This window comes from Pteropus medius, unplaced genomic scaffold (genome assembly GCF_902729225.1).
Source record: "Pteropus medius unplaced genomic scaffold, Ma_sr-lr_union100, whole genome shotgun sequence".
In the NCBI taxonomy this organism is placed as follows: domain Eukaryota; kingdom Metazoa; phylum Chordata; class Mammalia; order Chiroptera; family Pteropodidae; genus Pteropus; species Pteropus medius.
Window position 1 is genome coordinate 7,727,323 of NW_024356249.1, and position 24,063 is coordinate 7,751,385.

General features: G+C 42.5%; 1 protein-coding gene and 1 pseudogene across 2 annotated transcripts in view; one reads left to right on the forward strand and one right to left on the reverse strand.

Annotated features, from left to right (window-relative positions):
- The window catches only part of PLXNA4 (plexin A4), a 418,364-nt gene that overhangs the window by 273,603 nt on the left and 120,698 nt on the right, over positions 1-24,063 (forward strand). Inside the window, exon 5 of one of the 2 annotated variants that reach the window (XM_039861052.1) lies at positions 121-274. The exons of the other annotated variant lie outside the window; for it this stretch is intronic. Coding sequence (XP_039716986.1) covers positions 121-192 — 72 coding nt within the window. The 3' untranslated portion in view covers positions 193-274. Of the gene's footprint in view, positions 1-120; positions 275-24,063 lie in introns of those variants that run through there. 2 annotated transcript variants of the gene reach the window in all.
- Positions 5,863-5,980, reverse strand: LOC120601272 (uncharacterized; annotated as a pseudogene).

A 24,063-nucleotide genomic window follows, 5' to 3' on the forward strand; every position in this document is an offset into this window, starting at 1 on the left:
GCAGGCCTGACACATTCATTCACTCAACAGATACTCACTAAGCACCTACTGTGTGCCGAGCACTAGCCTAGGTACTGGGGAAACAACAGTGAAGAAACAGATGGATATCTCTGACTTTAGGAGCTTGCAGTTTTAGCAAGAGGAAGGAATGAAGAAACAGTCAACGTGCTGGATAAATCATACAGTTGCTGAGCAAGCGGTAAGTACTACGGAACGAGGAAATGGAGCAGGGTCAGTGGGACCCGGGAGGATTGCAGTTTTAAACGGGATGGTCACAGAAGGCTTCCCAGAGATGCTAAGGGGGGGTCTGTTGAGGGCACCTGCCCCTTTCCTGTTCTTCGTGTTTCTTTTCTGGCTCTTTGCTGGGGGCTGTGAGATCGGGAGATGGTTAAATTAAGCCTGCGCTGTGAGAGGGAATTGTGTGAAGATGCCATTGTGACTGTGACACTGTTGAGCGTTGCGGAGGGAAGTTTAGTTCAGGAGGAAAGTGATATTGTGGTCCAAGACAGGCTCGTGCCACTGGGGGCTCGGACTCCTCGCTGGACAGCCTCTGCTGTGTCCCCTGTGTGATGAAGGGGGCATTATTGCTTCCATGTGCCTCAGTGTCCCTCCCGTCCCTAGCCTGCCTCTCAGGGGTGTTCTGAGGGTTCTGAGGTTCTGGCGTGATGTCTGACGATCTTGGAGGTCCACTGACATCGATCTCATAAGGTGCGACTGTGGAGATTGTTTCTGCAGCCGGAGGTGATGGGCTATGGTAAGGATGATCCCGATGCTGACTGGCGCTGGGTCCCTGGGCACGTCCCTCTTGAGGTGTGTTCGTGGTGACACAGCCGTCTTTCCATCATTCCGCCTGCCCCTGCAGGGGACCAAGCTGTACATTCTGGTTTGTGTTTGGATGGCTGACACTGTGACAAGCCCATTTGGACATTTGCTCCTGGCACCCAGACTGGGCCATTCCCGATAGCTCCTGGGAGAGGGAACTTGAAGAACAGGCCTGAGAGTGAATGACAGCAATCGGTGCCACCTGGGGTGCTCACAAAAAGAGAAAAGCTGTCGCAGCGTTTCACCCAATTTCACTCAGGCAAAAGCCTTGCCATTTGTCTGGAGCTGGATCCGCGGTTTCCAGCACGTCATGACCGAGATGTTCTCACTTCCGACTTCCTTCTCAGTGAAGGCAGAACATCTCCATCACAGAGCTCGAGGGAACGAGGCAGGGGAAATGACTTCCTGCTCCAGTTTCCTACAGCCACAAGGGGCTGGTGGCCTGGATTCTCTACTGTATCACAAAACCTCAGAACTGGAAAAGCCCTTGAGCCTCATCGGGTTCAGCTCTCTCCCGCTGCCTTTCCCCTCTATGATTGATGAGCCAGCTGAAGCCCAGGGAAGTAAATAGCTCGTCCAGAGCCACACAGGTGGTTGGGAGAGGAGCCGAGTTGAGAATGCAGCTGGCATCCCACTGTCACGTCTTCCCCTTCCCCTATTCCACTGAGGAAACTTGGAGCTCTTTGTGGGGGTGAGAGACTCTCCTCATCCCCTAGTCTTCCCAGCAGGAGAGTCGCGTGCCCGAGTCCTCAGCCACCAGAACGAGCCTTAGAAACCAAACGGACTTGCCGTGGGCAGGGAGGGATGACTGGGTCATGAGGGTTGAGAGTAAGAACTCAGAACCGACCTCACTGATCTGTGAAGGAGGTCCCAAGGCTTATTCTTTCTTAGTTCTCTCCTGATGCAAGTTGGGACAAGGGCTCCTGTACAACATCCACTCTAGAGCATCTTGGGGTACACAGGGCTCCAGACACAGCCAGTCCACTCCACGGAGGGAGTAAGCAGAGAAGCAGCCCACCACTCCCACCATCTTTGCTTCTAGTGATCACTCGTATAGGCGTAAAAGTCTCTAACATCCGAGTATGATCGAGCTTAGCAGCCCTGCCTGAGAGGAAAAGATGACAGTGACTTGACATTTCTCAGAAAGTCATGGGGGTGACCGGAATCAGCAATGTGTGCAGGACAGAAACCACAGGTGGTCGTGAACTGGCTGTGAACTTGGGTTTTCATCTTAGCCCTCAGTACTCATCAGCTCTGCCACCCGGAGCAAGTCATCCAAGCGGTTTGTGCTTCTGTTTCTTCATGCGTAAAATGCAAATGGTCATGTCAACCTTTTGGGACTTTTAGGATTAAAGTTAATATATGTAAAGTGCCCAGCATACAGTAGGCTCCCAGCAAGTTCAGGGTTATCATCATCATATTATTATTACTAATACTTTTAGGAAACGCACTGTCGCTAGGGGTAGCGAGGCTTGGACAAACTACCGCTTGGTGGCTGAAGGTCATTTCAGCTCCGGGCACCAGCTCTCCCAGGTTCCCCAGCACCCCAAGCCGTTTTGAAGCCCCTCGGACAATTAATAAGGCTGAGTGTCCCTTCCCTCCCGTTAGCCCTGCCCTTGAGGAGACAGAAGGACCTGGAGCCTGAGGTGTCCTTCCCCAGTCAGAGTCCTGTGGCTTCTGCTGGGCTCGGCGGGTTTTTCTTTGCAAACTCTACGTCTGCTCTGGGGAAGGAATTTTAGTCCGTCTGCATCCAGCCGCACTGAACTTGAGGGTATCACAGACTAGGCAGCTGAAATAGCTTCTGGCTCCTCATGTGTCAGGATTTCCAGGGCAGAAGGGGACATGGCTTGTTCCCCTTCTCTGCCCAGAACAAAAGAGGAGCAAGTGTGTAAAAGTGGGGCGGATGAGGGAGGAAGCGGAGCAGGAGAAAGACAGGACATCTAAGGGGCAAGTGATTATGGAAAGGCCATGGCAGCTCTCTCGTCCTGAACTCCATTAAGCTTCTGTCTGCAGCAATTGCTCTGCCAGCCAGATCTCTCCACTCAGGGCCAGAGTCTCCACACTTTCAGGGCACTCAAAGTGCCATTTTTAAGGCAACCACCTACGATGTTCCACGTAGCGGCATGTGGGAAGACTCTACCACGTGGGCAAACAGGCCAGGGGCTGTGTCTCCACCCTGGCCACGTGTGCTTATTGTGCGCACAGCGCAGGGCTGAGCACTGTGCAGCGTGGAGAAGAGAGGAAGGGAGGCCTGTTGTGGGAGCTCTCTGGGGCGAGTGGGGACACACTCCAGCTTCCGGAGCACTGAGAAGAAAGTAACCCCTTGTGAAGTTAGGGCTCGGAGGGGAAAAGGGTGTCAGCTTGAAAGGTCATTGCTCTTGCTGTGTTTCCTAAGGCAAGGCCCTCAATTCTACGGGCTCACCTTGGCCCCTCCACCTCCTATTACACGAGTGGGTGCGGACGGATGCTGGTCCACACAACCCCTGTCCTCTAGGGACTGGACGATGTCAGAACGGAAGTGTTTAAGATCCTGAGGACTGATTGACTTGTGCTTGAGTTCTGCAGAAAGAGAGGCTGGAAATATCAGGTCCTGGAGTAATCATGTCCTCAGTTTGAATATTGATACGATGTTTTTAAAAAGTAAACAGTTGTGTGTTAATTTGTACCATTGTTCGAGATGACTAGTTGGTATTAGCGATGTCACAGGACTTTACCAAACGCAATGTAGGAATGAAAGGAGAAATTACAAACAGCAGAATTGTATCCGAAATGAGTCTCTGAAGTGCATTTCAAATATTATGCGTAGACCATGGAGACATGAATTTGAAACGGACTCAAAGACAATGCTATCAGTTCGAAGGGATGCGTAATGATTGAGGAGGAGATTGGATATTTTTTAAAGAAGGTCGCGCAAACCAAGGAAGGAGTGGAGAAACGGGTTCGGAAAGAGATATATCCTTCTCAAAAAAGATGGCGGGCTGGTGCCGAAGGCTGTCCAGTCACCTGCTGGGAGACCTGAAGGTGACTCAGAGCCTGAACTGGAACCACCTGAACTGGAACCACCAGTCCTGGTTTCCAGTCCTGACTTTGACACTTTTTATCTCTATGACCTTGGGCAAGTTATTTAACCTCTGGGTACTTCAATTTTCTCAACAGTAACACAGGATATGCTAGTGCCATTTCCTGGGTGTTTACAATGAGCAAATTAGAAAACATATATAAAATGCTCAATGCAGGGCCTGACGCATAACGAGGGCTCAATAAATCTTAGCTTTCATCTTTATTATTTTCAGTATGCTGGTCTACTGGGAGATTATCTATATTTTATTGAAAAAAATCACCTATAATATTTTTACTTCTATCATTCATAAACATATCCCTATCTCCTCCAGGGCATATTGGACCACTGGTTTTTTGGTGCCTAGAGTGGCAGAGAGCAGACCAGGTGGCCTTCATCAGCCACACTTCCCAGTCAGCCATGGCCGCATAGCCTGAGGCCGGGGGTATTGAGGGTCCCTCGGCTGTTCTGGTGGACTGTTGGTGTCCAACTTGTTTCCCTGAGTCACCACCTTTAGCAGAGGTCACCACTGACACCTGACATTACTTTCAGGCCCCTACTCCCCTGAAGCCACCTTTAATCCACAAGACTTGGTGATAAATGCTCACTCTTACAAAGGTGAGGGCGTCTCAGGACACAAGCAATACACACGTGACATGTGACATTTAGATGAGGTCTCTCACCTGTCCCTCACCTTGAAAACGCTTTAAGCATCAGTTAGATCAGGATGCTAAATGTTGCTAAGAATAATCGGATGGGACAAGGGAATAAACTATTAGAATTTCTTTTTCTTTTTTCTATTTAAAACAAGAAATTAGGCTTTTTAAATTAGGCTATTTAAGGTACAACTGATAGTGGATACCATTTCCCTGCCTCGGTCTACACATGAGCCATTCATGTGTCGGGAAGGTATGGAGGTGCACTGAAGTGCCACATCGCTGGTGGTTGGCGCTGGTGTTCTTACCAGCTGAGTCAGTTTCAGCATATGACAACAAATTTGCAATTTATGTCTCACAAATATTATCAATATTATGAAAACAATCCTTTAAATAGAATTTTTGCTGATAGTTTGCAGTGAGATGAAAATTTTTGTATGGCACAGAGATTTGCTGGTCATAGTTACAGAAATAAATGTTTTTCTTTCAAAAGAACCAAAATGTTTCACATTTGTTGACCTTCTCTGTTCTGACAAGCAGCTGTCAGAAGCAGCTGTCAGAGGTTCGCCACTTAACTGATAACTTTGAAAAATTACATATTCCAGCTGCCCCCTCAATATAAAGTCAATGTGTTGACAATGAATTAGAAAGTAACTACTTTTATAAAGAATTTATGGCATGGAGAGGCTATTTTGGATGGGGGGAAAAAGAATATTTAGAAATAGTTTATCTTGACATGGTTTTATTGTTGATGTGAGTGTGATAGACACTTTAATAACATATACAAAAACTTAAAAAATTTGGAAACAGAATCTGCCTAAAATTCTTCCAACTGAAGAGTTTTAAAGAGTTTTGACCTATTTGTTTAAAAAGACAAAAATTCAGCACCTTCCAATTAGTTCAAAGAACAGCTGATTGACATCAGAGAAGATGGAAATCTACTAGCTGAATTTCAACAGCAATCTTCCCATAATTGGTGCATGAAACCGAAAAAAAAAAAAAAAAGTATCGTGATTTAATCAGCATAGCCAACAATGTGCTTTTTGCACCTCTGTGTCTACATGAGGTATCTTTTTCCATTGTGACAGCCATTAAAACAAAGTATCGAAATAAATGGGTCCTTACATTTTAGAACCCCATGTCACTAAGTGCTAAACAAAGATTTTCAAAAATAATGAAGCCAGTCTTAACACATCAGTCTCACCATTATTAATAATACTCTTTGTGGTGATAGTAAAATGGTTTACATTATTTATTAATAAAACAAAATAAGCTGATGCTATTTTTTTATTTTATTTTATTTATTTTTATTTATTTATTTTTTTACACCTACAGCACCTGGTCTTCCCAGGTGTCCTCTCATCCAAGTACTAACCAGGCCCGACCTGGTTAGCTTCCGAGATCAGATGAGATCGGGCATGTTCAGGGTGGCATGGCTGTAGGCTGTTTTTATCTTTATCACACTTTATTCCTAACTTTGTATATATTCGGTAATGCAATGATGTTAATAAGTAGCAGACGTATATTCTTTATAAACACATATATGTGCTTTGTAGGTGCATGATCAAAAAGATTCTTACTACAGGGCGTGTAATCAAAACTCTTTAGAGACCACTGGAGTATGTACATTTGCAGCTGCTTCATATATTAATCTCATCTCGATCTCTGATTTTCACTTTCCTGTACCTTCTAAAACTATCTCCTTTGTACCCAAGAGTTTGTTGTTTAGACCCAGCTTAGCAGTCCACAGAGCCTGCTATGTGCAAGTGCATCGATTTGGAAGGAACCAGAGTGGTCAATTTCTTTATTTCTGGGTAATTTACCCAATGTTTTCTAGATCTTTCTGGGGCCCAGATCCCTGGACAGCAGACAGAAAATTCTCTCCAAGAGCTACCATAGCAATTTGCGATAGTGCCGACAGATAAGAAAATCTTCACGCAAGCAGATAGCATTATGATGGCTCTGACCATTAGAGCTGGCAAGGAAGATTCTTGTAAAAATATGGCCAGAATGACATAAACCTGTCAGTCAAGAGTTGGCCCTTTCTCATGATGTCTGCCATTTCTCATTCCTTTCTCCTTTGTCTCGTGTCATTCCCATCTTTCCTTTAACCCGTTTTTGGCATCTCCCCCACCTTCCTCCTTATGTTTATCTCAGTCTCTTGTGTCACCCTTCCCCACATTCGCCTCCCATTTTCCCAGTCCCTGAAAAGGAAGGGGGGTGTTGGATGGGGTCAGGCCAGTGTTTTCCAAACTGTCGGTCATGACACATTAGTGGGTCGAGAAATCAATTTAGTGGGTCACTAAATCAATTTAAAGGGTCACGACCAGATTTTTTTTTTTAATGGAATAGAATAAAATCGAAGAGAACAGTGTCCATCAAGCATAGTAAAGATAAGTGCCATTTGTGAAACTACAGTTGTGCGTGTCCGTGTGTGCCCTTGTTGCACTGTAAAACATATGTCTCGCCGTGAGTCACGGTCAAAATGTAATCCACTGGTCTCAGGGATAATGTCTTGTATACACTGGCAGTAAGTTGACTTCAGCTTTGGGCATCCAGCTCATATTCCAAGCATAGCTAATGACATCATCTGAACTAGTTTTTATTTAAGTGATTTCTCAGTTTCAATAATTTGGCTTCAACAGTTACTAGTTGACAGTTTAGTGTAATGGCTGTGGGGTAGTGGACGGGTGTTGGACACAGAGTAAGGCTCACTGGAATCAAGTCCTTGACTTGTGGGATCTTGACTTCTGAGTCTCAGTTTTCTCATTTTGGGACCTTATCAATGCTTTCCAACTCATTATTTTGTTAAGGCACACGTAGAAAGTAAATGTATTTGTACAGCTTACCGGGGTGATGGAGGTTCCCTTATGACCAGAGGGGACCAGGTTCTGGGGGCACTGTCTTCTCCAGACATTTCCCAGCTGCCCCAAGAGTTAAAGGATCAAAATCGTAGTACACCTATGGCCCACCGCAGCATCACAGAGCATGTCACCCCTCACCAGTGGGAAGCACCGTTCAGATGACCACAATATACAAATAGGCCTAGAAATCTTTGTCTTTGCAACTGTGTATGTAGGTCCCCATGCTGGGAATATACAAAGATGCATAAGATGTGCAAGAATATACAAAGATGCCTTTAACAGGCACATATACAAAGATGCCTTCTAGGAGCTTACTAGTTAGTGGTTTTGTCCACCACCCACATGTTGCAAGAGACACCATGTGATGCAGGGCCAGCTGAGCCATGATTAGCTTGCCTTTGCAGCAGCCTCTCCTTGCCTGGAGCTCTGACACTTGAAAATTTCTTTCCTCTCCATGGGAACTGAACACGCCCTCTGAACTGCCTTGCAATCTTGATATTTCTTAGTTATAGACATAAACCTAAGACAAGTCAAGATGAAAGGGCCAAACTCCAATGGCTCTTTAAATGCCAGCTCTTGCTGCATTCACCGTGTGCACTGAAGCTAATAAAACTAATTACTACCTTCTTAAAGAGCTGAGCATGGATGGGTACACCCTTGAAAGTGGCCAGCAGAAATGCTTCTTGAAAACCAGTCTCCCTGCCACCCGAGGACCCCTACCTCGGGCCATTAGTGAAGAGACTGGTCATTATTAACTAGTTGGCATTGACTGATGACACCAAGCCTTTTTTTGGCCAAGCATGGTCTAGTGGCAGGTGCTTAGTTGACCCCTGGAATTTGGAATTTATTATGCCATGAAAACAAAGAAATAAATTAGAGGAATGAGCAGAAGCTCCCATGGTTAGACACATTGGTTAGACAGACAGCTCAACAACCTCTGCTGGCCCAGTCCCCAAGGCCACACCCACCAGAAGGAGCCTGCCTTGGTTAACACACTTCCGGGTTCCTGGCACTGTTCCGCTCCAGACCAGCAAATGAAGAAAGAGATTCCTGTCCCCCCGCCCCCTTTTTACCCCTCTGGAGCCTGGTGTCATAGAAAGAGATGTTGTCTGTGCCACATCCTGCATACTGGAGAAGATTCAGAAATCCCTTATGTAAGGGACCCATTCTATCAAATATGCTTATATGATAGATTGTATGTTACAAGTACCAGGGGAATCTTTCTGCATAGGAAATAACTCTTTTAACATGTTTGTCAGTCATTTACATTGTCAGGTCATATTTGATTTTTTTTTTTTAAGTGAGATACCCTTGTTATCAAATGATATCCTTTCAACTTAATTTAACAAGCACTTATTGTTGACCTACTAGAGGGACTGGCAAACTATAGTCTAAATCTGATGGACCACCTGTTTTTTGTAAATAAAATTTTTCTGGAACCTGGTTATGCCTATTCACTTGTGTATCCTCTATGGCTGCTTTTACCATGACAGCAGAGTTGAGTAGTTGAGATAGGCCATGTTTCCTCTGTCAACTCTAACGTAAACTCTCTGGCCATTTATAGACAAAAATGTCCTTCTCCTGACCTGCTATGTGTTAAACCTCAAGGTCAGAGAACAAAGAGTAAAGTACAAAAAAAGTCTGGCAGGGTTTTTGCCCTCAGGGAGGTTACAAGTTCACAGGTGAGAGGATCTTAAACACACAAAGCATAAAATGACCACAGTTTCCAATTTGGGGCTCAGCCACACAGTGTGTGTCCTCACCCGTGGGTCTCTGCTTCCATCCTGTCCAGGAAGCCCTATGACTCATCTCACTGGGAAAATTATGTGCTGACTTCAAAGACTACATTGCACTTTGAATCATTCTCACCCAAACTCTTCAGATTGCATGCTCCTATCTATGTTCGTCTTTGCAGTCTCAGGATCCTGGTGTGGCAATTTATAACATACAGATGTTCAATAAGCATTTGATGCACTTAAATGAATCCTCACACTGATTTTGGAAAGATGGTAGGAACCTACATGAAATGACCTTCTCTCTACCAACTAATATATATACATATATGTATGTATGTATATATATATGTGTGTGTATATATACACACAACTAATATACATATATGTATACACACACACATATATATATGTATGTACGTATGTATGTGTATGTGTGTATATATATATCTATAGATATCTATAGCTATAGATCTATATAGATGTCTTTTACTTGATATAGATCTATAGATATCTATATCTATATAGATATAGATATCTATATCCATAGATCTATATAGATCTATATCTCCCAAATGGAGCTTGGACCAAACTCATGAGGTCAAAGTGTCTACAACTCATTTCAGGCCAAGATCTTGGCTATGACTTTAAGCCAAGTTCCAAGGGTCTCCCAAATAGTTAAACCATTTTGGTAATTGACTTCTATGCAAGTCTCTGTTTCTGGAGAATATCTGTAAATGTTGGTCATATGGGAGAAAAAGGCCAAGTAACTTATTCTTCTCCTGCTTTCCCTCCAAAATCTCCTAAATCCCACCAACACACAAAGGAAATTTTTTAAAAATCAAAATGAGAACAATAATTTTATGTGATGGGATTATTTATATGGCTGTTCACCCCATGATAAATCCATCCACGAGCTCAGCACCATCTCCAGATGCCAATTCATAAATCAAGAAATATTATTACCCACTGGCCATAAAAACAGAGCCCGCCCCAACACAGAGCTCTCATTTCAGAAGTGGCTGCCCCATTTCAGGGCAGAAATGAGTTCAGAAAATCCACCTGGCTGTCCAGAGGGAAGAGAAATGTCTTTTACTTGATAAATAATCAGTCTTTCCTTCCTCTCAATTCCTTTCCCCTAGAAATATATAGAATTAATGGCACAGATATATGCCATTCCACAGAAATAATAATAACAGGGCTAACTAGATTGAAATGGTGCAAAGGGCAAGAGTGAGCATGGTGAGAAGCCTGCAGATTTTCCTGAGAAACCTTTTCTGTTAGCTTAAATGCAGTTCATGAATAAACAACTTAGAGACAATTTAGTGCAAGTCTTCCTTTCTGGGCACTTCTTCTGCAAGTAGCCATCAAGGACAGGTAGAGAAGCAAGGGAAAGGGCTGGGAAGGAGAGAGTCATTGCAGAAAAGGCTGGAGGAAGTAGATGGAAGCTGCCGGATCTGTTTATAATTCCTCCAATGTGACCGTATACTTCATTTTTTATCTCCTAGGATGTGTGTTGAAATGGGAAGAGGATATAAGGAAAATTAAAGGAAAGAGAAGAAAGGAGGAGGAAGAATGAGAAGGAAGGCTGTGGGAAATCTCTTTAGGAGGGGCATGGCCATACTCACTTGACAAATAGGCAAGATACAGCAGTAGACAAAACAGACAATGCCCACGCATGCATTTATGTAGCTTACATTCTAAGGGGATGAACAATAAACAAGTGAGCAAATAAATAACCAAGATAATTTCTTCTAGTGATAAGTGCTATGGCGGAAATGAAATGGAATCACATGATAGAGAGAAGCTGAAACCAGCAGTTGAGGATTTAGACTGAAGTGGTCCAGGAAGCAATTTCTGAATAGATGACATGCAAGCTGACCACTGGATATCTATGAGGAGAACATTCTAGGTGGAGGGAACAGCAAGTGCAAAGACCCTTGATGCAGGTTGCAGTTGGTATATTCAACTAACAGAAGGTAGTCTCCATAAAGACAGAAGACAGGAGATGGGGAACCCACCTGGGTGTGCAGTAGACGACTTTGGGACTCTCCAACAGTGCTTGGGCAGTGCTAGCCCCAGAAGTTGGCGACTAATTTTCTATCTAATCCATCCAATATAGTAACAGTCAGGGAGTCATGCAAAAACAGAAGAGGTTCCTTCCACCCTTTGTTTATTTCCTAGACTGGCCTTTGCTTGAGCATCTTAATCCACTAGCACTCCAAGTACTGGAGAGAGATGCTCCATGAGAAAACAGCAATAATGAGAACTAATAGTCACTTACTGTTAAAGTAATGCTGGCAGAGTTCGTGGGGTTGTGTTTTGTGTTTTGCCAGCTTTATTGAAGTATAATTAGCATACGGTCACCAATTTTAAGTGTAGAATTATATGGCGGTGATCGAATAGTTCTGTATCCTGATTGTGGTGGTGGTTACATAAATTTATATGTGTGTTGAGATGATGTAGACTGATATACACCCTTTACACCAATGCCAATATCTTGGTTTTGATATTACAGTTTCGTAAGATGTAACCGTTGGGGAAACTGTGTGAAAGGTACATGGGACCTCCCTGTACTGTCTTTACAACTTCCTGTGAATCTATAATTATATTGAAATAAAATGTGTTTTAAAAGTTAAAAAAACAAAATAAAAAAATTAAAATGTAGAAGAAAAAAGAAAAATTTTTTAATTGTATTACAATAATAATCATTGCAGAGAAGATCCACTATTGGATACAAAATTAGTGAGCAAAAGTTGGAGGAGAAACAGTATATTTGCATAGTTTCCAAGTATTTCCTCCAGGATACTTATTAGCTACAAAGGGAAAAATAGTAACTTTACAGTTGAGAAAGCACTTACCAGGTTGTTAGGAACAAGAAATATCAATATCACGAACCCCTTGATAAGATGCACTGAGCACACAACATCACTCCTGTGATACTCTTGCCAAAAAAAAAAAAGCAAACAAAAAAAACCCGCATAAACTCAGTCTAATTATCTGAGAACCTCAGACAAATCCAAAATGAAAGATATTCTACAAAATAACTGACCAGTATTCATGAAAAGTGTCAAGGTCATGAAGATAAGAAAAGATTGTTACAAATTAGAGATGACTAAGGTGATACAATAACTAAATGGAATGTGGGAACCTGGAACAGAACAGAAAATTAAGTAGAAGAACTGGTGAAATTGAAATAAGGCTTAGAGTTTAGTTAATTTTATTACATTAGCTTCCTGGTTTTCATAATTGTAACATGATTATGTGATGTGTGCTGTTAACATTAGAAAAATCTGAGTTAAGTGGATGTGGGAACTCTGTACTATTTGTACAACTTTTCTGTAAGTCCAAAATTAGTTTAAAATAAATAATGGTTCTTAAAATCAAAAAAATAATGTATGCAATAATGCAGTCATCACTACGGTTCTGATATAGACATTTTCATCACCCTGAAAAGTTCTTTCGACTCCTCTGCAGTTGATCTCCTCCCCCTTCCCCAGCCCCTGGATATCACTGATCTTTCTTCTGTCACTGTAGTTTTGCATTTTCTAGAAGTTCACATAAATGGAATCATACAATATGTAGTCTTTCATAGCTGGTTTCTTTTACTCAACACAGTACTTTTAAGATCCACCAACATCCTTGCTCCCTTGTATTGCTGAATAGTATTCAATGATACCCATGCCCCAATTGAATGATATTTGGGTTGTTTCCAGTGTTGGGTGGTTATAGATAAAGCTCCTATAAACACTTACATCCAAGTTTTTATACGAGCACAAGTTTTCATTTCTATTGAATACCTAAGAGTGGGATTTCTAAGTCATACTATAAGAAACTACTCAACTATTTTTCAGGATGACTGCATTTAGCATTTTAACGAGCCATGTATGAGAGTTTCGGTTGCTTCCCCTGCATCCTCGCTAATGCTTGGTGATTTTGTTGTTGTTGTTATTGTTTGTTTGTTTGTTACTTAGCCATCCACATAGGTGTGTAGGGATATCTCATTGTGGCTTTAATTTTCATTTTCCTAGTGACTCATGATGTTAAATGTCTTTTTATTTGCTTATTTGCCATATATATTTTTTTTCTTTGGTGAAGTATCTGTTAAAATCCTTTGCCCTTTAAAGAAACATCAGATTGTTTCTTCAGTGTTGGGTTTTGAGAGTTACTTACATATTCTAAAAACAAACCCTTTGTCAGATATGTGATTGCGATCACTTTCTCCCAGTCTGTGGCAAATTTTGGGCCTATCTTACAGAGTAGCAAACTGAGGCACAGAGAGGTTGGGCAACCTCCCCAAGATTATATGGTATATGGAGGATAAAGATAGGATTCAACCTTGAGTATACTTCTTGTGCAGACACGCACTGGGCCAAGTGGAGACAAAGCTGGATAATCAGATGACCAGATCTCAGAGTAATACTACTCCCAACTGAGGAAGCTTCAGAGTGACCCTGGAATAGCCACTGGAAATCTTATCAGTGGCATTAGCCAGAGGTCCTGCTGCCTTTACTCGGAGAACTTCCCTACAGAACACTTATCTATAAATGGAGGGCAAGCCTTGGCAGCCTTCTAGATTCCATAAAGCTGATTACTCATTAATTAAAATATCTTAACCACATATAACAACCATTTCTTCAGAAAATAAAAGGAAAACTGTTTTCTAATGATAGCCATTTCCTGAATTTATTTTAGTCGCCACTACTTAATTTTTATAGAGCTTGGCTTGGCAAGCCTAATTAGATATTTCTTTAAGTGTTCAGGAAGTCAGAGCCTTTCATATTCTTCTGTGGGGGGTGCAGAAGATGAAGGACTCTTGCAATTTGATGTTCCAGAGGTAGGACACTTGGAATCCAGTCCCTGCCTGAAGTCACTTCCCTGGCCTAAGATCTAGAACCTGTCTCTCCTCACTTTGGATCTTTGTAGTTAGGTGCAATCTAGAGTTATAGAATCCTCTCCATTTATATGTAGGGAAAAGAAAGCCAGAGTCTCATAGCAAGTCATGGCTCTGGAGAGGACACACATCCTGGGGTCCTTGGTTCTTTTCAGAGCCACAGTCATCAGCTTCCCTGATACTAAGTAGTCAGCTGCCTTCCCTCTCCTTTTCGCCTCTAAACCTGGATTACCATGCAGCATGATAATACCTACCCCAGTAGAAAATAGGTGTAGATTCTGTTACTCATCAGTATCACTTTCTATATATCCCAGAACCCAGTCCTCAGGTAAGAAGGTAAAATGAGAATTACATATTTGAGTTAAGTCAGCAAAGCTGGAGGCAATTTTGAAGGCATGAATTAAAGAACATCAGGTGTAAGCTTAGTGTATTGAGTTCTCCCCTAATTTTAGGTCTCAATGTCTCTCCTTTCAATATCACTTAGAATAGATGATGTCTGTTCCATGAAGAGGTAGACTATGCAGGGATGATCTTACCCCCTTTTACTGTTTACACGACTTGATTACTTTGTTATCATTCCACACAGGCAAATGCATTTATTCAGTCATCTGTTCATCAAACATCTGATGAGCTCCTATTCAAGACTAGAAACTGTTTAGACCAGGGAGTTATGGAGTTAAATAAAACAGCGCTCTTCTTCAAGGAGTTCATGATATATTGAAAGCCAGCATATAAACACTTAAATAACAATATGAGTTGGATGTGACAACAGAAGTGACTACATTGTAGAGAAGTAGCACAGAGAAGTGGGTGATGAAAAAAAGACCTGAAGGAGGATACATATGAATGTGGATCTGAAGAACAAGTAGACATTTGCTGAGGGAAACAGAGAAAAGAAACAAAATTGCAAAGTCAAGGAAGACTTTGAAACATTATGAAATCTTAAGGGAAGCTCTAAGGAGTTTCATGTCGTTGGAACATGAATTAAGATGAAATATTGCTGAAAGCTGAAGATTTGGGCAGGAATGAGATCTGCTTCCTAAGTGCCATACTAAAGAAAACTTGGATTTTACTTCATAAACAATAGAGATTCATCGATGTGATTTAAGCAGGGGCGAGATAGTGACAGACTTTAATGTCAAGCAGATCATTCTGTTGGCAACGTAGTGAAAAAAATTTTTAAAAATGAGCAATCTAGAGCTAAGGAGACCAAGGAATAAGTTTTTTGCTGTCACTATGCCAGCTACTTATTTAATTTAATCTTCATAGCAGTGCTACAAAGTATTTATTCTTATTTTCATTTCACAGATGAGAAATTGAAAGATTCATAATGTGCCTTAGATCACCCAGCTAATAAGGGGTAAAGCTGTGATTATAATAGTTTTGTCAGAATTAAGGGCCTGATTTAAGGCTATGGAAAAGTATAGGTTTAAGGGATACTTACGAGGTTAAATGGCTTTGTTTATAACAGCACGTTGTGGGGCGAGCTGAAAGAGATAAAGAAGTTCGAGATTCCTGGGGTTCTCAGCCAACAGAAATTAGTTGTATGATGCCATGGACTCAGATAAGAAATAATACTAGAGGAAAGCCTTTCCTAATCCTCATATGTTCCCTCTCTTTGTAACAAGTGTATGCCTCTTATGCTCTGCATCCTACTCTCTTCAATCACATAAGGGACTTCTGGCCTCATCTTTATCCTCTATTTCTTCCTGTAATCTGGTTCTTGTACTTCCATCTTCGATCGAACTCCTTCCATTTTTCTCTTTCCAACTACAGTCCTGTTTCCCTCTCTTACCACCAAATACTTTGAGTCCGTGGTTTAGACTTTCTACTTTTATTTCTTCCCCTCTCTTTCTTCAACCCTCTGCAATCTGGATTTTCCAATGAAACTCCTCTCTTTAGAAAGGTAGCCCATGACTTCCTCTTGACGAAATCCATGGTCTCTTTTCAGTTTCATCCTCTTTGACCTCTGCTTGATGGTTACGTCCATCATTTCATGGCAGTGATGTTGACCTTAACTTGGCTTCTTCATGCATCATAGAACTCTGATATCAGAAATCCAACATAGATTCTTTCACCATTTTAAAAAGGAAGTTCAGAAATATATTTCTATGCCAAATAAAAACCTCAGCCTCTGGAAATGTTACTTTCATAGCTTTCTCAAATAAACCAACACACAAGTCAACATACAAGGCCATTGTCAGGTATGTTTCTTTTTTTTCCCCCAAGGGAACAAACTTCCTTTCTTCCCTATATATTTATTTGTTGTCTTCGGTAGCATCATAAGGTTTTATTGTGATGGTCTTTGTTTTGAGACACCAACAATAAGAAACCAGGTGTATCAATTAAGATGAGATAGTATAGGATAAATAAGCTTCAAAATTTCAGAGTCTTAAAACATAACATTTCATTTCTTGCTCATTCAGAGTTTACTCTGTGTCCAGCAGCTCTCCAGGGAAGATCTTTCGGATTTGGGGAATAGGGGGAACTTGGGACTAGAGGCTGATTCCATTTTTTCTCTGAACTTAAACATGGTCTGTACTATTGTCGCTACAGAGAAGAGAGCTGGATTGTTATCTTAAATGTTTTGGCACAGCAGTTATACATATCACTTCTACTCACATTCCACTGGCCAGAAGTAGTCACATGGCCCCACATAACTGAAAGGGAACTGGGAAGCTCAGTTCCTGTGTGCCTAGGAAGGAAAGAAGAACCAGACATGAGTGAGTACTGCTCATTTCTACTACATCGAAAAGGGTCAAAGAATAGTTTTCCATGATGTCCCATAAAATCCTATCCTCTAGTGATGAGACAAGTACTCTTTGAGCTTTGCATTGACCTTTACATTTGTCCTAAATGGTTGAGCAGTAACTCTACTTCAGGGCCGGGAAAAAGCATTAGTTCATCTGATGGGGGCACTTCAAAGGATAAAATTCTGTGGAGCTACATTTCAGCACCAGAAATGGAGGACAGTTCCCCTTCATTGTCAGTGATTCTGCCTGGATACCAGATTTCTTAACAGTACTGATTTCCTGAAATTTCATACAGACATAGCCATACACACAGTCAAACATTACAATTAAAACCCTCCTTTCTTTCATTCCTCAATCCCACAAATTTGAGCAACTTCTTTAATGAGCGGGAATAGACCGTCAAAATGCCATCTTCTCTAAGTGTTTGGTTGACAAGTCCATCTAAATTTTCAGTGACAGCCTTTACTCACTGCACTTATGAGGCTTCACTGTCTTTCACCCTAAAGGAACTGCCAAGTAATTTTGGAACCATGGGGGAAAGTCTGGCTCTAGCCCCTAGGGGATATATTGAGTAACTTGTTTCTTGCTGACCTCAATCGGTCTATAATTTCTGGATGTTTTTAACTAGCATCTGCGAATCTGTCCCTCTCTCCAGGTTCTTATTTGGAAACCATCCCCATGATAACTATGACTTAAGGAGTCACAAGGCACTGCAATTACTGATGAAAGAAATTCACATGTGGCAGCTCCCTCCATATGTGGTATAGAAATTAATAAGCATTTATTTTATAGCAAGGTAATAACGAAACTGTAGGTAGAGCTATGCCCTTATTTATCTGTATATACATATCTCTTTATGCATAGTATTTTCTCTCCAAATAAGCATTTAAGAAGATGAGTTCACCTCTTAGAAAAACCTAAGGGTGAACACAATGGATTTCTGAGCATGCTGGTTTGCTCAATTATTACTGTCAATCCCTCAAGCACGTTTCTTTATGATTCCCGTTAAAGGTGGGGTCCTCAGCCCTGACTTCCCACAATGTGCTAAGGGCAGCTCCTGCTACCCTCTGCAGGCCTCCCAATTTGCCTCATTCCTTTTTCTTTTCTCTAGTGATAGAAATATCAAATGTCCCAGCAGTGTGTCCCTGTGTATCCAAACCTGGCAGCATCTCAGGGAAAAGGACAACAAGATAAAACTACTCTCTCAGAAAAAATAAAACCACTAAAAGGACATGTTTTTGGAAGGACAACCGTTGGTAGAAAACTGCCCCTTTTTTTGCAGGAAAAACATGTCAGAGCCACATCACTAGGTCAGCTTTTTGTTATTTCTATCGTAGGTCTGCATCTGCACCTTCAGATCTAACTGGCTTTTTCAGACACACCTAACCTGTCATCAGAACACTATCCAGTTCTGAGGCAGAGCTGATGTGGTCTTCAGTTCTGATCTAGCCATCAGCAGCAAAATCCTTCAGCACTTTCTGAATTTTTATGTTTGCTCACCAGTCAGCACATCCGGACACATTTTAAAACTTAAGAACATAAGCTAATAGAAGAATAACACCTTGTATTTATATAGCACCTTCCTTGGAGTTACTCCATAAGTGCTTTACCAACTGTATCTCAACAAGACCCCTACTCAGCTCTCAATGAAGTCTGACTCCCTTTACTATAAGTAGGCACACTAGGACATCAATGGGAGTGACTCAGGAAAGGTGCATAACATTCCTCTACCCCACAACACACATCTACTAGCCGGGCCAGCAGTTGATATGCCAAAACAAACACAAACACAAACAAACAAAAAAAACATGCCTCAGTTGACTGAGGAAGCAACAGAAGACACTCAAGAGAAGAGGGCTGAGACCTGTGTTCCAGCCGGTCTGGCAGCCTGCCTCCTCCAGGAGGTACCTGCTGTCTGAGTTGTGTAATGGGAGTGGATTACTCCACCTGCATGTGCGTATGAAGCAAAAGCATGAGGCATTTAGCTACTTCCTTTAGCAGCTCATGGAGCGGTCCCCTCCGCCCCCAAGTAAATAAGTCCTGCTCTCCTCCCATTGGTCATGCTTTCTTCACTTCAGGTAATTTTTCATAAGTATTTCACGATCAGATCAGTGATCCAAATATAGTTTCAAACTCATGATGAAATTGATGAGGGTAAAACAGAGAATGGGCTGAGAGCCAGTATTGTATTTAAGACTGAGGGATGTGAGGCAAGGGGGGAAATGGTCATGATGGTCCCATGGTGCTGTAGGTATCCCTCTCCAATATTTTACAAAAGAGCTTCTGGCAAGCACAGAGTAGCTCTACCTGCAAGGAGAGACCATCTTCTATATTTCCCTGTGAAATAAATTTCTTTTTCAGGAGACCAGGGCAATCACAACAGGTTAGGGAGTTCCATGCCAGCCACTTCGCATCTCAAGGCCCCCATAAACCATGGCGTGGCACTAGAGGCTGGCCAGTTCATAAATTATTCTCCCAGTTGATGGCATTTTTAATCAAGGTGTGCACCATGCTCACTAATGGCACTTGCTCTGGGACAAAGCCCCAGTATTTATCTTGTTTTAATTATATTAGAAAGTAGTGATATTCAATTAACCAACTAATCAAGCAAGCCAATCAATACTGGTCCTAGCAGGATTCTCCATTGCCCAGCTCCTTGTTCTGGGTGATAGTCTATGCTTTAGAATCAGATGGAGTTAACTCTCAAGGGCTAGGGTCATGTTGCTGAGACACAGGCAGGAGCAAGGAAGTCAGGATTCAGATTTCAGACACGAGCAGAAACCCCATAGGTTCGTTTCCTTGCCTGATTATGATGAAGGTTTGCAGCCCCTTCCTGTTTGATTAGGTGTTATTTGTTCTACAATATATATTTGTTTTTCAAGTACATATAAAGAGCCATTTTTTCTAACCTGTGGAATAGAGATCTAAGACCCTATATTCCATAACAAGGCAATGGCAGAGCTCTAAATATTAAGCAGATCTAATCATGGGATGACAGCATGAATTATCTTGCAGCGTTCTCAAGAACTGCCATGTGGTTCCTAACTACACTAAGTAGTCCTAACAACAGGTGGGCCAATCTGTAAAGCCTCCACCAGGAACATTTCGGGTATGTGTGTCTAGACTCATGGCTGGAAGACACAGTGAGTCAGGAGCAGAGCTGCATTAAGGGTAAAGGCTCAGTGAGCCAGGCACACCCTTGGCTCCATTTACATGTGTCCAAGGACACCTGCCTTTGAGACTATGTGGTTGTCCAAGGCTAGGGAGCAGTTGATGGCCAGAGAGAAAAGTGTTTCCCTTGAGCTATGTTCATTATCCCTTCACCTTCATCAGGCTCCTCCCAAAGACCTAAGCTCATATAGCAACCTCGTTTTCCAAGGTAAACCAATGGCTGAAATTTGAGCAGCATTGCCTAGGTGTCTGATTATTTTTTCTGACTTGTACGACAAGAGTCATCATTGTCTGACCCTGGATGCTTCCCAGTTGGGTTGTTATGCTATTCACTGGACCCCAAGCCCTGTGATGGTTTCAGGAATCCTTACTCTTTGAAAAGCTGAGGATCTCAATAGGAACCTCTGTACTCTGCTCCTAGATGAGAATGACATTGGAAAAGTCCAGAGAAGATGGGACAGTGGGCTCTAGGATACTCATCCTATCAGCTCACAACTGCCTAAAGGCAACACGTCCCATACACAAGTTGGATCTCTTTGTAGACCAGTCAGTTTGTCCTAAAAAATAAGTCTGTTTGATAGCCACAGAATGTACCCGTAATGTCTTTTCAAATGCATCAAAGTTCCCAAGACGTCTCCGAAGGAAGATAGGAATCACTTTGTGCTTATGCAGAAGACACAACACATTGCTCGCTGGAGGAACCAGCCAAGCAGTCAAGTCCTTGCACCTCTGTGAGCCCTGTTGCTTCAGATGAGCTAAGAATCAAAACCCAGTTCCCGATATGAGACTGTCTAAAGTCGAGTGAGTTATGGGAAAGTGAGATGTTTCACACAGAGATACTTTAAAAGGGAAAGAATCTTAAGACTGCCATTTGCTTCCAAACATTTGATGAGTTAATTTATTAAGAGTTTTGTAAGCTTGTTAATTTAATAAGAGCAAATGGGGCCCTAATGTCAGACAACAATCAGTAATTTGAAAGAGGCAAAAAAATAAAAATAAAAGAAGTAAAACAGTCATTACTTAGCACAATGTTTAATCAAAAGACACCAGGAACTTTCAACTTCATGGTAATGTTTCAAAGGTTGGAGATTTCAAACGCACACAGTTTCTGACTCTGGCCGGCAGGCTGGAAAAATGGACATAGTTGTGATAATAGGCTCTGATGAAATTGAAATTTTCACCCCCACACACATGCACACGTACACATACTCACTCCAAACCTTCTCTCTTTCCCTCAAGCTGGATTTGTTTTGGGTTCCAGCCCAGTGAACTTCAGGGAGCAAGGCTTTATTATGGAATCTGAGGTCTGTTGAGCACCACATTGATATCGAGTCAAGCTGTTCTTGACTTTGAACCATTCAAAGAGCATTCATTGGCTAATGAACTTTTTCCTTATTATCACTTCATTCATTTCCATGGTATCATCAAGACTTCTGTGCTTCTCCGTGTACCCTGCTCTTCGCTATCAAGGGTGTGAGCATATGGTCTATGACTTTCTCAGTCCCTTTGTGCCCCTCATTCTGCCCTGGCTGCCTGCTTTTTGGCGATTTCCCAGGATACTCGTGCCTGTGTAAGTGGCCCAGCAGGGGCACGATGCACAACACTGGGAGCTATGTCCTGTCCTATTCTTCAAAAACCATCCAGCTCAGATTTCTAACTGCCAAGGCCTGTGTACATTTGCCTCAGCTACACAGGATGTTTAGGTCAGGAGTCAGAGATTTACAGATGCCTAGGAAAGACCCCTCTGTCTTTACCTGCCCTATTCCTGCACAAAACTGAAAATGACCCCAATTCTGGCTTATTGCTGCTCTTTCCCTGCCCTCCAATCCCTCCTACATAGCACCCTGCATGTAGCTACCCAATTCTTAACTATTCAATTCATGATACCAGTTGATGATCCAAGAATGAATAATGATTTCGAAGGCTTTGACTTTTAAGATACCCTCTTGCTTGACCTAACCAGTAGAGCACCATACTTAGCCTCAGATAGAGACCCAACCAATGCGTAATAACTGATAAGCAAAATATTATTTTAAGAAGTATGAAATCAACCCATCTATTATGATCCAGATACTTCAGAATGGATTTGAACCCAGGCCGAATCAGGCAGGCCTCAGCTGACCCAAAGCACAATTCAGAATCAACACCAAGAGTTTCCCAGAGTTATGAACCTAGTAAATGGTGTGGTCGGGACCCAAACCCAAGTCTCTCCAGCCTCTTTGCACTATACCAAACTGCCTCCTGCTGCCCCCACTCATTGCTTGTTGTATTTGTTCGTTTAAGCATGATCAAAAGCTTGCTGTTTTATTTACCTCTGGGATCTAATTGCTGTAGTGGCATCAAAAAGGGACAGGCCAGGTATTTCCCGAGTCCAACAGGTGCCCAAAGAGCAGGTGACAGTGGCTCAGAAGCATCAGAATCTCAATAGAGCCAATAGTTTGGGTGATGGTAGAGACTCAACCCCCCTGTGTACAGCAGAAGCAGAAAAATGGCTCCAAAGGCATCACCTACTTTGCATTCCCCTGATAATCAGACCTAAGAGAGGGCATGTGTTGCCTTTGTGCAGGAGAAATGAATGAAGATAGAGTCAGGGAAGTTGAAGGATGAGGTCAGGTTTGGACCAAGTTGTTCTCTGCTACTGTCCAAGCCCCACACTGATCAGTCACCCCACAATAATCTCTGGGTTCTGTGACTGCATCTGCACAAAGATAGGAGCAATTTTACCACCCACCTGATGCAGAAAAAGTAGAGAGAACAAACTCCTGGGGAGAGGGTTCTGATGCGACAGATTCCTCAATAACAATTACCACAAGCACTAGAGCTTCCAGTTGAATGAAACCTGTTCTTCAGCTTGGGAACTATGTCTGAGCTTAGTTCCTTTTTCTTCTTTTGTTTCCATCCTTTCTTTTTTTTTTTTATATAACGTTCTGGCCTCCTCGGTCTTGTATCTCAGTGTAGCGAAATATCTAAAATGATGGTGAGTGAATGAAAAAAGAAAAATGATTTCTCTTCTGGTGCCTTAATGGAAGGAAGTGAAAGAACGGAATCGAGAAGTTAATAGTTACTATCACTGATGCTCCCGAGAAAGCTTGATACGGGCGAACTCTAAATTATCCTTGCTAATGGGACAGTGGCAGCAAATGAAGTGATATCATGGGTCTGTTTAATACTCGCCATCTCCCAAGCACCTTTCCACATAGTACCTCATTGTACCTGCCCAGTAACTCTTTCAAGTTGCCATCATTATTTCACATAATGGTGAAAAAGGTTAAACAACATCTCAAAAGTCACACAGCTGAAATGTGGCACAATGAGTCTGAAATCCAATTTTAAACTTTAAACCTGACGCCTCTGCAATGACTCCATAAACAATCCTAAATTCTCATTGAAGGTGTCGCTTTTAATTTTCCCTCCCACGAAATCAATGCAAGCAGATGGCCGATTGGGTCGGTCTTGAGTGTTGTCTCCTTTCCGTTTTCAGGAAAAGATGCTGGTGACTAGTAAAATAGTTCAAACTGAACTTCCTTATGAAATGCTCTCATAGCAACCAAGGCAGGGATTCGCATCCCCATTTTACTGTGAAAAACCGAGGCTCAGTGATACTAAGTAACTTGCCCAAAGGCACGTATCTCGTAAGTAGTAGGGAGAGCTGCCTCAGCCTGTTTGTGGATGACGTGCTGTCTGGCTGCTGGCCTAGCCATTTGAAAATGCGATAGATGCAGACTTCCTGGTCACCTTGTGCCAGGATGGCAGTGAATTTAGGTGACCAGAACACATTTGGCTTCCTCAGTCCTGCAGTCCCATTACAAAAGCCACTCATGGCGCCTACCTCACTGGTGTAGGGCCAGCCATGCCACCCTCCCTGCCAGGCAAGCTTCGTGTTTAGAATCTCTGCTGATAGATTTATGGGAGGAGAGGACAGGAAAACCTCGATACCCAGGGGAGAAGTCCATCAGCTCTCGTGCAGGCTGCAGGCATGGAAGTCTCCAGGCCTGGGCTTGACAGGAAGCGCTGGGGGCTTGTGAGGAGCTGCTCTCGTGAAGAAAGTGACACTGATCTCACCTGCTGGAAGGAGTTGCTTCCAAGAGCCAACCATTGTTTGTTAGCTGCCC